Consider the following 13,407-nt stretch of genomic DNA (forward strand, 5'->3'; position numbering starts at 1 on the left):
TTTTGTGCCCTAAGTCATACAAGCATGGGCCTTGAACATGTGCAGAAAGGCTATGTTTGAAGCATCTTAGTAAGTTAACTGCGTTCAAATATAAAAAGGTAGCAAGAATATTTGGGGGGAGGGGGGGGAAGGGAGGCAAAATATGGCTCAACTATGCTACAGTTCGATGCAGGAGAGAGGACCCCCAGACTTGGCCAGTGGAACTGCTTTTTCACCCGTCGACGCCAGCGGTGCAGCTGCAGCCTCTATGCCGGCTTTCCCGGACGAGCCCCCCAGGTTTGGCAGGGCATCACCTGCGGCTCCTCGGGGCTGGGACTGCGGGAGGGCGCAGGGAGCCGAGGCAGCAGAGCCAGACACTGCGGTGATCAGCCCGGCAGGGTGACGCCCGGGAGGTGGCGAGAGCAAAGGACGAGGTATAGTCTAGGGGCGCGGGTCCTGTCCCAGCCGGGCACCCCGTGGCATCCCCTCGGGGCGTTGTTCGTCCCCCGCGTCCTTCCTGCTTCCGGGGGCCGCCGCGGGCAGGATTTGCCGCAGATGACATCAGCTATGGATGCTGGAAAGGCGGCGGCGGCGGCGCGGGGATGCGCCGGCTCCCCCCCCTTCCTCCTCCTCCTCCTCCTCGCCAGGTCCCTGCCCTGCACCGTCTCCGTATAAAAGCGCCGCCGCCTCCCCACCCACCCTCACTCGTTCCCTGCCGCCTGCGGAGCCGCCTTCTCCTCTCAGCGCCCCGGAGCCGCGGGGCGGAGGCGATGGCCACCGTAGTGGTGGAAGTGGACTCGGAGCCCTCCTGCAGCATACCCAACCCCACCTCTCCCTCGCCCAGCCTCTCTCACCGCTTCCTCGACAGCAAGTTCTACCTGCTGGTGGTCATCGGAGAGCTGGTGACCGAGGAGCACCTGCGGCGGGCTATCGCCAACATCGACCGAGGTGAGGCGGCTGGGAGCGGTCACGCCGCAGGCAGCGCCGCGGCACCCCTCCTGCCAGCGCTTCCCCCTCCTTGGTCGCGCCCGGGGCTCGCCCCACACCCCGCCGACCCCCGCAGGGCACGGACACGCCAGTCGCCAAGCCGTGGTCTCCGGCTCTTTATTCCCCGGGGTTCCGCCGCAGAACCCTTCTCTCCCAGCTCCATCCTTCCCCGGTGGGGTGCGGATGCTGCGGAGAACGGCCTCGGGCAGGGCCCGGCCCCGCTCCGCTGCCGCCCTCGCGGGGACCCGCACTGGGCTGGTAGCAGCAACCCCCAAGCCATTGTCAGGTGGAGGGGCCGGGGCGGGAGCCCGCTGCCGCCGCCGATCCCGTCTGCCCGGAGTCGCGGGAGGGTGGGCGTGGCGCGGTCCGCACTGCGGTCCCTATGGCAGCCCGGAGCGGACAAAGGGCGGCGAGCGCGGCTGGGGATGGGATGCATGGGACTGGGACGGGCTGGGCTGGGGGCTGCTGCTGCTGTCCGCAATCCCTGTCCCCCGCCGCCAAACGAGACCGGCGGCGTTAGGGCGTTTTCCATCTCGGCGGCAAAGGCTGCCCGAGCGAGAGCGCGGCCGCGCCTTTGTGTCCAACTTTGGGCGGCGAGAATTCTCTTGGCTGGAGGATTTTGCAGGATCCGAGCTTTATAAAAGCGTACATACATTTCAATAAAGAAAAACCATATGGGTAACACGGCGAACACCTGAGTGCTCAGCCTCTTTATTGTCCGGTTACCGGATACTTTGACTCGCTGTTCATTTGTCCTTTTCTTAAGACGGCAATACGGGAAGAATATGGCAAGTGAAAAGACAGTTTTATAAGTTCTCAGTGTGGTTTCTAATACAATAGATTGCGGTGTACATGCGGGGGGGAGGGGGTGGGGTGGGGTGGGGGTGGTGGAAGCCCCGTTGCAGTACTCAGTGGTATGAAGCACAAAGAAAATTATTGCCAGACCCTACAGTCTGTTAAACCCAATTGGTACCTGATTTTGTATAATATATTTTGTTCTGGGCTGGTGAAAACGAAGATTTCAGAAACCTGCCATTGTTAGAGGGAGGAAGAGACCCTGTAACCAAGAACTGCTATCAGCCTTGTCATGTAGGTGTGGTTCAGCAGTCCAGCAAGGACTTCGTTTGTCTCTATTGTTGCTTTCTCAAGCATTGTTGCTTTTGTTTGCTATTTGTCTTGATTCTTTTTCATGACTTTTTGTGGTAAAGGGCTTCTTCATCACAGCTGACCAGCTTCACTGTGACCTGTTCATCTTTATTGCTACCATTGTCTCCTAGGAAGAATTACTGAGGCAGATGCTTTGTCATTCAGAGCTTCTTCAGCATTGCACTTTCGAATTCTATCTAATTTTCAGTTGTGCCAGAAGTGAATTGACTGCGTTTTCATAAAATTATTAAAAATTATAAAGCAAATGGATAAAACTTCTGTCCTCAAGACAGAAGTCATTCTTCCTCTGAAGAAATGCTCTTCAGTCTCTTCTTGAAGCTTCTATTATACAGTTGTTGCTGCATAGCTCTGTTGCTGCTACCTCCTGCCACTAAGCATCTTATAGTTTTAGATGTTCGGAGGAAACGCTCTGGTCTTTTTAGTCATCTTTTTGGACTAGAAGTCACTTTGCTCCTCCTAGTGTCAGAAGATCTAATTGAGATTTTGCCTGCGAGGAAAAAAAAAAACCCTTGATCAGATTTTGAGGTACATTGTTCTGGATGAGTACACTTGGAGTCTGAAGCTCAGTCTGTGAGCCAAATAGGGTCTCAACTAACCTCTCTTTCTTTGGAAAGTGTGCTCTAGTTTGGAAGAAAATGCTTCTTTCAGCCGTTGTTCCCCACAGAGACTTAAATGCATTTTGGGTTCTAGATAACTCTGCCTCACTGTCTTCTCTGGTACATTTCCTGAGTACCTTCACTGGAAATTGTGGATTCATGCGCCAAACTGCAGAGCAACGTGTCAAAGAAAACATCTGCTGATAATACATCAGTGGCGTGATGCTACACAACCTGCTGGAATGCAGAGTCATCTCTTAATAGATAATGAAGAGGGAATGGTGTGGCAAGATGCATTTTCAGTAATTACATTTGGGTTGTGACTTTGCTAAGGAGGCAGTCCTCCGACCCACCATTCACCAAAAAAAGAAGGGAGAAGTGAAGAGAAGCCTTCAAGAGTTTTCCACTAACATGGCAGATGCTACTGGGTGTGCCCTGACTGCTGTCTGATTAGTCCTATGCCTAGTGGCATTACACTCCTAAGACTGCAGAATGAAAGCAATAGCTCCAGTTCAGCAATGCTTCCGTAGTTACGTCCATGCTGTTAATGATCTACATGATTGGATTGACCTTGGATTTTGGTTCCAGATTTACGCCTGTTCTACCCAAACCTGATTTGATTATATAATGTATATAATACATTATGCTCTTTTATAATATACATACATAATCTTTGCATCTAGACTGCTGAATCATGCAGCTGCAGATTTGGGATATTCTATCCAAATCCCAGTTTCAGCTTCTAGGACTACTTTGTGCCTGGAGTGTCTAGGCTTTTTTTCTCCCTACTATTTTGTGTCCTGTATTTTGGACATCACCTCGCTCAGCAGTCTGTACTATTCCTTCTCCAAATCTTATCCCTACAGCAAATTTGGATTCCTGACAAAAGCAGCTAAAGATGGTGGACATGCTGCTATAATTAGCAGCATTGCTGAATCATAGTTCCTGTTGCTTAACTGACCTCCAGAAGGCTTTGTAGTCTCCCTGCACAAGCTTGCTGTCAGAGGCTAGTGAGCTGTCTGTCTTTGAGCTTCTTGAAGTTCAGCACTCATTCATTCAATGTATTTCAGCTTCAGGATTGATGGTGGTTTACTCGTCACAGTTCTCATACGCACTATACATGTGTGGTATTATATCATCTTTACCTTCTTGCTCTCAAATATTCCAACACCTGGAAAACATTAAAGCCTGCTGAGCTTTATTTGTCTGCCGAAACTGCGCCCCAGAAATGCACCATATGGCCAAGATGTTTTGGAGAAATGAAAATAAGGAGACTTACAGAAAAGACTTGCAGCTTATGCCTCAGAACAATGATGCATCAGTCAGGAAGTGGAGGTGGCTGGTTATGGCTCAGATATTTTTCTCTTGAGTGGTTATGAAACAGGCAATACTGTATTTCCAAATTTTATTTAAAGCTACAAATGGCAGTTACTAAATAACTGGTAGCATATTTCAGTAGTAATCATGTTTCTAACTGGACTGGGATGCTGACAACAAAAAGACCTGGATGAATTCTTCCTGAAGAGGCTTCAGGCTCTTGAAACATAGATGTTCATACTTGCATGGAGAACCTACCCAGAGCTCCAATGGCACTGCAGAGCTGGTTTCTCTGCACTTTCTCCTCCTCATCCTTCTACCCTACAACATGGCTTCAGCCATTGAGAGCCTTGACATTTCTGCTGCCTTGAAAGAGAATGCATCAAGGCAGACAGTGTTGACAGTAGCATTCACAGCCCGAAATCCTGGCAAAGGCACCAGCAGAAGTGACAGTGCTAGCCTCGTGGTGAGGGAATGGCCACACATCTCTTCAAGTGTCTCCTCACCAACCCTCGAAGTGATTTAACTCAGCAATTTCATGCAAAGGCATAGTCAGGTGTGTGGGGAGGGGCTACCAGAAACTCCTTCACCCGCAGTCACTTCTGTGTTTGCCAGCTTATTTGTGTAAGTCTAATGATATTCCTTTAGGGAAAAATGTAATGTTGGTGTTCAAAATTACAGCAGTGCCTGGACTCACCTGTACTGCAACTGCCTGCTCACTATTTTTCAAAACTGGGCTTTTCAGAGCAATTTCAAAACAAGAAAATTATTGAAAGTGTTAAGCATGTTCTTTTGTTTTGTTTGGGGAGGTTGTGTGGGTTGGTTTTGGTTTGTTGGTTGTTTTTCTTTTGTCATAAAAGTCTTGTGGAAAGAATAATAAATTTGTCTTTTGACTGCAAAGTTGGTTTTTTGTTTTTTTGTTTTTTTTCTCTAGTCAGATTTCAATCCGCTTTTGATCATGCGTCAAGTATTTAACTTTCTAAGTAGCTGGGGGGGAACAGAGAATAGAGATGTTCTGTATAGTTTTTAAAAGAAAAAAGATCAAGCGTAGCATTTTTAAGTCTCAAAACCAGAATTGTGATACTTCATAAATAAAAGATTACTTAAATTTTAATTTAAAATACTGGATGCTTCAAAGCTTTCAAATGAGGAAGTCAGCAATTTAATACTTTGCATTTAAATATTAATTTGCAATGTTCTAGGTGATGCTTTTTTTTTTTTTCAGAGGAACAAGTACAGTGGTCCTGCAATATGACTTAAGTGTCCTTCAAGTGGTCCACTCTTTCAGTTTTGTAAATCAGTTTTGTGTATTGCTATTTTAAAGTGAAGTCAGGGACATCATGCGGCTACTAGGATGTGGCACGAACAGTCCTAAACATGGGGCCATGAAGATCATCACCCACTGGAAGGTGGATTCCTCTTGCTTGTGACTGATTCCTGTGCAGAGTGCTACTTCTGAGCACTCAGCACTTTCCAAAAAATAGCTATGAGCCTTGAAAGGGAGAGAAGCTGATTTTGCAATTTAAAAATATGCAAATAACATGAATGCAAATGGAGAATCACTCAGTTAAAACTCCAAAAACAGTGTGCGTTGTATTTTGAATTTTAGGAATCCGATCATGGGACACAAACTTGGTTGAATGCAACTTGGACCAAGAACTGAAACTTTTTGTGTCTCGCCATTCAGCTCGATTCTCTCCTGAAGTTCGAGGTGAGTTTTTAGGAAGTGTTTGACAAATGTTAGTGGGTTTTGGTTTTGTTTTGGTTTGGTTTTTGTTTTGTTTGTTTGGTTTCTTTCTTTTTTGTGACTATTGAATTAATAAATATTTTGGAGTTGTATGGCCCACTTTCATTTGGGAGAAGCTGAGGGGTGGAGGGCCTACCGTGACTCACAGGAACATTCTTTGGCTTTGTAGGAGGAAATGAGAAATTTACGGGGCTCATAAGACTAATTTTCTTTTGCTGCTTTTTCTTGAAGCCTATCTTTCCTTTAGAGGATTCATACAATAAAGCAAAACAAAAAAATAAAATCCGATTTTGTGAAGTGTAAAATTCTGTGTTCTGGTTGCATGGGAATCAAGTGTTTGGTAAGTTTTCTAACACCTCATTACTTTAACACAAATGTTGAGTGAGCATAGGTGGAATGGATCACAGTTTTCACGTAAAAACTTATAACCTTCTCAAAGGAGGAGAGGTTGTTTTCATTGAAATCATTGTGGCCATGTGCATATTACTAGTACAACCTAGCACTGATGAGCACTAGATGGTCCTGAAGATAGTACTTAACTGCGATGAAAAGGGGTATGAAATGCTGTATTATGCTACTCTGTCACATTCCTGGGGTCAGTTATTGTACACTGTTGATAATGAGATCCTGATGTTTCCCTAGCATGACAGCATTGACCTAATGGTTTTGAGTATGTCTTGTGTACAAAATGTCTTGTGTAACTAATTCTTCCTCTTTCAGCATAGGTTATAGCAGTTTTTGCCTTATCTTCCCATATCTTTAGAGAGTAAAACATTGCCAGAGGTAAGAAAAAAAACCAAAAAACTCTACAGTTCTCCTGTTTTGAAAACTAACAGAACCAATATAACAATACACAGTGTGAAGTGATTTAGTTAAGGGATGTAGCTCCTGATAGACATGGAAGTGAACTCAGGCCTTGTATACATATTTTTCATTTCAGTTGACATGTCATGAAGTCAATTCAACTTCTCAATGACATTAGTTGCTTTGTTTTACAGAGAAGGTAGATACTGATAAGTCAAATAAGCAGAATATATCTGTAAGGAAAGCAAGATGCAATGCATTCCATTTTTAACATGTATGTGTTTTACTTAAACTTCACGGAGTAAAAAGATCCTGAGTGTCTCCTTTAGCAAAAATATTCCAGCATGTCTTGTTTAGATGATACATCCTAACACCATTACTTGAATTAAAATAAAACATACTCAGCTTTCCTATGGTAAATAAAATAAGATTATGAATCCCTTTTTTCAACAGAATGACTATAGAATCCTCCAGGATTTTTTCTCTAGGAATTGTATTTTGGTTTGATTTTTTTTTTCTTGTTTGTCTAGACTTGCCTGTTTAGTCATTGTGTTGAATTACAGCTTAATTGCATGAGACTGGGATTCATCAACATCTCTGTGACAAGCAATAATGAATGTGTTTTTCACCACTGCTCAATCTTCAAACAATAAACTGCCAACATCCATGTTGAAAAATCATTAAGGGAGCCTGAAACTTGGATAAAGGGAAGATCAGGAAAAAAGCTATCCCTCTTGACCGATTTCTTGTCTAAAATTCTGTGGGGAAGCCCAACGGCACCTCCAGAAGCCCACTGCCCAGATCAGAGGATCATCTATTTTAGTTTTTTCTTGTGGTTCTCTGATGCTGAATCTGCATGAGCTCCCTTGATCATCTCTAATGTTTGACAGGGAGAAGGGGGTTTTGATGCCATTAATAAAACCTCAGAATGTTTGACTTCTGTTACAACACCCAAATGTTGAATATTTAAGCAGTGAAATAGTCAATGTTTGTACAAAAGAAATGATTGTGAGTAAGTATTCTCTTACGGTCCCAAACTCAGAAATTCTGCAGCATTTAGGTAACTAGGGGACTTTTTGTCCAAGGAAAATATTCATCCAAGGTGATGGGGGATGTAATTAAACAGCCTTTTTCCCAGTCCTTTGAGAATGAACTCTTTGTGCAACTTACAAAGGTAGAGACAGTTTGCTCTTGAAGAAGGCTTAGAGTCATCTAGTATGTCTGCTGAGCTCCTCGTATAGTTAGGTCTGACTGCTGACTGAAGCCTGTTTGATAATGATGTTTAATTATGGTAATTGCAGTGCTGGCTCAGTACATGCTTGTATGCTTCTCAGAGTAGCTCAAGGATATGCACAACAGCAAAGTGAAGAGTAGGATGATTTCTCAAAGAGGAAGCCTGGAGGAAGTGGGACCAAGCCTGTCCCCATGCCATGTGCCTGCAGTGTCAAAAGAGAAGCATGAGAGAATATCTGTCAAAGCATTTATGTTTTTTTTCAGTTGAGGAATTTAAGGTGTAGTCCTTCTCCCTGTGTAGTGAAAAACAGTGTACATATTGATACTACAGGGAGCATCCCAGCATTCTTTTTGTGCTCTTTTTAAGGGAATGGATTGTCACAGTGGTGTTTATGCATCTTATATTCAGCTGCTGGGTAACTTAGGGACGACTTGTAATTCCTGAAAAATAAGATTCAGAATGTTCTTTTCTGTTACCTTGTAAAGCAGCTGAGTTAGCAGACTCTTTAATAATACCACATTTTGCGGAAAAGTTGGGTGCTGGTGAAAAAAAATGAGTAACAGAGCTTATTAGCTGGTTGCCACGACAACTAGCAACATGACTTAAAATGGGTACTCCAGTGCTTGCCTCTGTTCTCTGCCATGTACTGATAACTTCCATCTTATGTTAATATCACAAGGATAAACATTCAAACAATGAGTTGTAACATGTGCATGGTGAAAATAAACTGTGTGTTGGATGGAGAGGCAGAGCAAGTGGAGACTTGGGAAGAGCTCTGTTGAAATTGCAGCTGTATCTGAAGCTGCAGCTGTACCTACCAATCTTTTGTTAATTAAAGTTTCAGCTGCATAAAGCAGCTTCATAAAAGACCAAGTAAATGGGTTTTGGGGTAGAGGAGGGTGAAACCATTGAGGGCCTTTCTGCAAGACACCTGCTGTTTTGTCCTTCAGCTTCCTCCTGAGCCCACTTGACTGTTGCATTGGTGTGTATTCAAGCCCTTGCCTAGACTAAATCTACTTTATTTAAATAGCTGTTTGGTAGTTAATCACCCCTAACCTTTAAGAGATACCTCCTAAACAACGCACCGTGACTACTTTGTCCTGTTCTGATGAAGAACATGTATCTGTTGAAGACACGTTTCCTATTTGAGCAGTACCAGGAGATCTCCTGTTGCCCTAAGTCAGCAGTTGGTGACTGTACTGTTTTGAGTCCTTCTTTACCTGTGCCCAAGACTTTATTTCCTCCAGCCTGCCTGTGGCCAGGGGAGACCTTGGCAAAATGCAAAACATGTTTGGTGTCCCCTCGGCAGCCGCCTACATCTGCAGCAGCAGTTGACTTACTTACTTCGGGCTTCCTAAAGAAGGTCTTTGTTCTCTGAAATGGTCATGACCCCCAAAAAGCCTTAACAGTTTTCATTCTGGAAGTTCCCATTTCAAAATTAGTGTTTAGAACTGTTAGTATCCTGTGGGGAATTTTTGGATCTGGGAATTCTGGTCGTTAAGGCTCACTCAAGATCCAAACCCAGTTAATATCACACCTAGTAGTTTGCAATGTGAGCTTGTGGAGTTGCTGATAAAACCCTAAAGGGCATGGATTTACTGCTGTCCTACTGGAAACCAGTTCATCAAAATCTGTGAAGTAAGACGGCATATCTTTTTGAGCAAAATCTATCAGTTAAAAATGAAAGAAAAAGATCCAAGAAGTCAAGACTGTATTTCTCAACTGGTGTCAGAGCACCATCATTAACTGCCTTGGAGTTGAATTCACATAAAATCCTAAGTAGTCTGGTATATGCATTTAGGGACATCCTATAAATGTAATTCTTCAGCTATTAGAGACTGTGATAGTTGAAATAGCTATTGAGAGGAGTCATTTTAGCTTGCTGGAGAAGTTAATTTTAGTTGGCTACCAGCCTTGTTTTTTGTCTTGAAGTATTCATGCTTTGGAAGAAAGAAAATGGAGTCAGAATAGGACTTGAACAGGGAATTGAGCTGACTCAGGCTGCTGCGACAGTGAATGGTATCCCTGCAGGGTGCTGCTGCCATCAGTTCAGGGCTGCAGTCTTGGGGCTGCCCAGCAGAGCAAGGCTGGGGATCTCCCATGTCCTTGCAGGCAACAATTGGCTTGGGGGCACACACCCAGCTCTCATCCACTTGCCAGCTTTTTCTGTGGGATATATTAGGATTTTGGTGGCTCAGGAAAGAGTTACAGTGCAACAGCCTACATGTTCGGATACAAGAATTGTCAAAGCTTTCCTTTCTTAGTACTAATCAAAATTCCAGAGATGGGCTAATAAGTGACTTTTTCTTCAGTGAATAAATTGTTGCGCTTATGTGACAATCATTCTGGCACTGACTTCCATTTCTGCTTTTTTAGGAGTGATCGCGAAGAAAATTAGCATGAATTTACATTGCTGCCAAAACACCAGTACCTGCTAATGCTAAGATGTTAGCATGAATCAGCAAAATGACTGAGAGGTTATTTTTAAATGCCTTGCATCACAAGTACATACAATAACTTAAGTGGCCTTAGAATAGCCCCTGTTTTATGAGAACAAGCTTTTGGCCTGTGTGGGGCAGCTACCAGAGGTATGGGATTAAGTTTGCTGTGAATAATTATAGAATTTCAACTCTGTTATGAAATTTGAATCCCCATTCCTCTTTAATTCAGCATACATAATGGTATATTCCCAAGGTTATTTTGTTAAAGGTTACTTAACAAAACCTTATGGAATTATAATTCTTAATTTGTCTCTTATGATACTTCAGTCTTTCTTTCCTAATATTTTGTCTGTGTAGGACATTTGAAACTGAAGACTTAAACAATATTTGCCCATTACTATTTACGAATGACTTAACTCTCATCTCTTCCATCATGGATTTATAATAAATGTGTAACCGGAACATCATTGCCACTTTTTCATCTACTTTCTGGTTGTAATCAACAACCTTTTTCTCAGATGTCAGTTTTTCTTAACTTTGCCAAGACTTATTTTTTTTCAATTGCCTGGAATTTCTGCTACTTTTCAAGATTGATCAGGGAAGGACTGGAGTTCCCTGGTTCACTGTAGGTGTGAGGAAACTGGTGTCATGAAAAGTGTCCCAGATGCATGGGACAGACAAAACAGGGTAGTTAAAAATTAAAACGGAGAAGAAGGAAGCCTTGCTTTCACCTTTTTATGGTTAAGTCATTTTTTGCTGGCACCATCGTTGAACTGGGAAATATATATGGGATGAAGTCTGACAGAACCTTGAGAAGTGAGCCCAACTAAAGCAGGCTTGCTTCTGATCTTGGGGCTTTGAAACATTCAGTGCACATTCTGGCATGGTTATTATGGCCATCCAGCATGGTTTCTGAACCTCAGGCTGTGCCTTTGGTCTTCCAAAACCTGCATGGAGTTTAGGCAAGCTGAAAAAAAATTAATAAAGAATTATTTTCTATGTGACCAGTGCTTTAAGTAGATGTAGTAGGCAATGCATTCAAGAGTATCTCTGGATAGGATTTAATGCTTGTCGCAAGCTAATGATTTAATGGCATTACTCATAATCGTTTGTCTAACACTACTGAATTTTTAAAACTTATCATCACTAGCTGCAAAACTCAGATTCTAAAAGTTCATTAGAATTGGAGGATTTAAATATTTTTCAATACTAATTAGGTTTTTATACATTTAATGTTTCCTAGCAACCTCATAAATTTTAATCTTCCTGACCACTTCTTTAATAATTGTATTACAGAATACTATTCTTTTTACATTTCAATCCACTATATATGAACAAGCTTGAAATGGTGTACTTTTGGTTGTTTGGTTTTGGTGTCTTTTGTTTTTTTTTTTATTGGGTCCTGCAACTTGAATTGCTGGATCAGGTGAAAAACATAGCACCTTTCAACATAACACATGGAAGACATGGAAGTCATCAAAAAGAAATCCAAATGGAGATGGTGTATTATTTAAGTGATTGATTCTAAAAATAAAGGTGGACCCCTTTGATCATAACACTGTCTCAACTGCATAAATAGTTTGGCTGCAGCAATCATATTCCTGAACTGTCTCTAGTGGGAATAGTTGCTCTGCACCTAACAACCCTCTATACCTATTAAAGCCTATAATTACAAACAGAATTACAATTTCTCTCTAGCTTTGGTGGGATAATGTCATTGTATGTCAAGTAGGGGATTATCATGTGGAGGAAGACTTTGCCAGCATTCTCATTCTGAGTTGAATAGCAGGATCTGATAGTATTAATTTGTTAGGAGGAGCTGTTGAGTGGGGGAAACCCACTTACTGGGCTATGGTAATGGGTGTTGTCCTCCACAATCAGTTCTAGAGAGTAATCACAGGAAGGAGAAGACAGAAAGCATTCAGATTTCCTTAAACAGTATAGGCTTACTATTGAGTCCATTGAATGGTATGATGCCATTGTACATTAGAGGCATACTTACATAAAAAGGCACAGTTTTGACTTCTGGATTGTCTCGGGGCCTGTGCGCTCCCTTTGTGATTAAATTGGTTTAAACTGAAAGCAAATTCCAGGCCAAGGAATCATTTTTTTTGCAGAGAATCTGGAAGAGACTTAACGATTTACTGTATTTTAGATGTCTTCTACTCTTTTTTTTGTTTCACAGACAGTGTTAGATGTTTGCAGAGTTGATGCCAATCTAACTATCAGTCCGCTCTTAACTTGAGTGTTTTTCCCTGAAAATGTTGGAGGCATCTTGGAATCTATGAAACTAACTGTCCTCCTGTGCTTTTTGGGTTCTGAGAATCTAATGAGTTTTCAACACAATGCCTGCTGCTTTCCAGGGGGGTAGTAGATAGTGTTCCAAGTTCAGCCCAGGGCAATGTTCAGGTCCTGGCTTAGTAGCAGTTTTTCTCTTCTTGTCTTGTAGTCACAAACAAACAGGGATGACTTTAAGAGAAGGGGCCACTTTGAAAGCTTTTTTTCAGTGTTGGAAGTGAAAGAGTTGTGGTGCAAGGCAGCTCTATGTAGAGCTATCTACCAGCTCCAGGTGAGCTGGTACCCCTACCCATGACAGTGCAGCCCCATGCAGGTGCAGTTCCAGACTTCACTCCCTGGGAGCAGAATGATCTCATCAGTGATGGGCCTCTTAAAAGATCATCATGAGATCTCCTCGTATCAGTATTTAGCTTCACCACAGCTCTGAGCTGGCAGACTCTACTGCCATGTTTCAGAGACAGCTTTGGTATGTCTGCAAGGGAGTTTTTGCATGTACAAAGCGTACAGGCTTTAATCTGTGACAATGATGTCCAAGACTATTTTTTCCCATTTTCCTGATTTATCTTTTTGTTTCTTTAGCTTATTTTAAACATTGTGTCCTCCTCCCCTCTGCTTCCCTAAAATGAGTGCAATGCTGAGACTTGATATTAGCAGATGTTTTCAAGACTACAGAGAAGCCTTTGCTCATCCTAGATTACACATACTTTTTTCTTCCTTTCCGCAGTGATGATCCTCCTGCAGACTTCCTATATGTCACAGTAAGCCGCGGTAGTTAAGTGGTAAAACGTGAATGGCATCTTGCCAGTACTGGCACTTCCAGGCTTGCTGCCTTTCTTG

The 13,407-nt window shown here is 43.0% G+C and overlaps 1 protein-coding gene across 1 annotated transcript in view; it reads left to right on the plus strand.

Annotated features, from left to right (window-relative positions):
* Window positions 1–631: 631 nt before the first annotated feature.
* The window catches only part of MAP1B (microtubule associated protein 1B), a 69,400-nt gene continuing 56,624 nt past the window's right edge, over window positions 632–13,407 (plus strand). The window contains exons 1-2 of the mRNA XM_061475732.1: window positions 632–927; window positions 5,656–5,757. Coding sequence (XP_061331716.1) covers window positions 750–927; window positions 5,656–5,757 — 280 coding nt within the window. The 5' untranslated portion in view covers window positions 632–749. The remainder of the gene's footprint in view (window positions 928–5,655; window positions 5,758–13,407) is intronic.

The sequence above is a fragment of the Pezoporus flaviventris genome, unplaced genomic scaffold, assembly GCF_033815535.1.
Source record: "Pezoporus flaviventris isolate CSIRO_AGI_PZ_B2104156 unplaced genomic scaffold, CSIRO_AGI_Pfla_v1 ptg000090l, whole genome shotgun sequence".
NCBI lineage: Eukaryota > Metazoa > Chordata > Aves > Psittaciformes > Psittacidae > Pezoporus > Pezoporus flaviventris.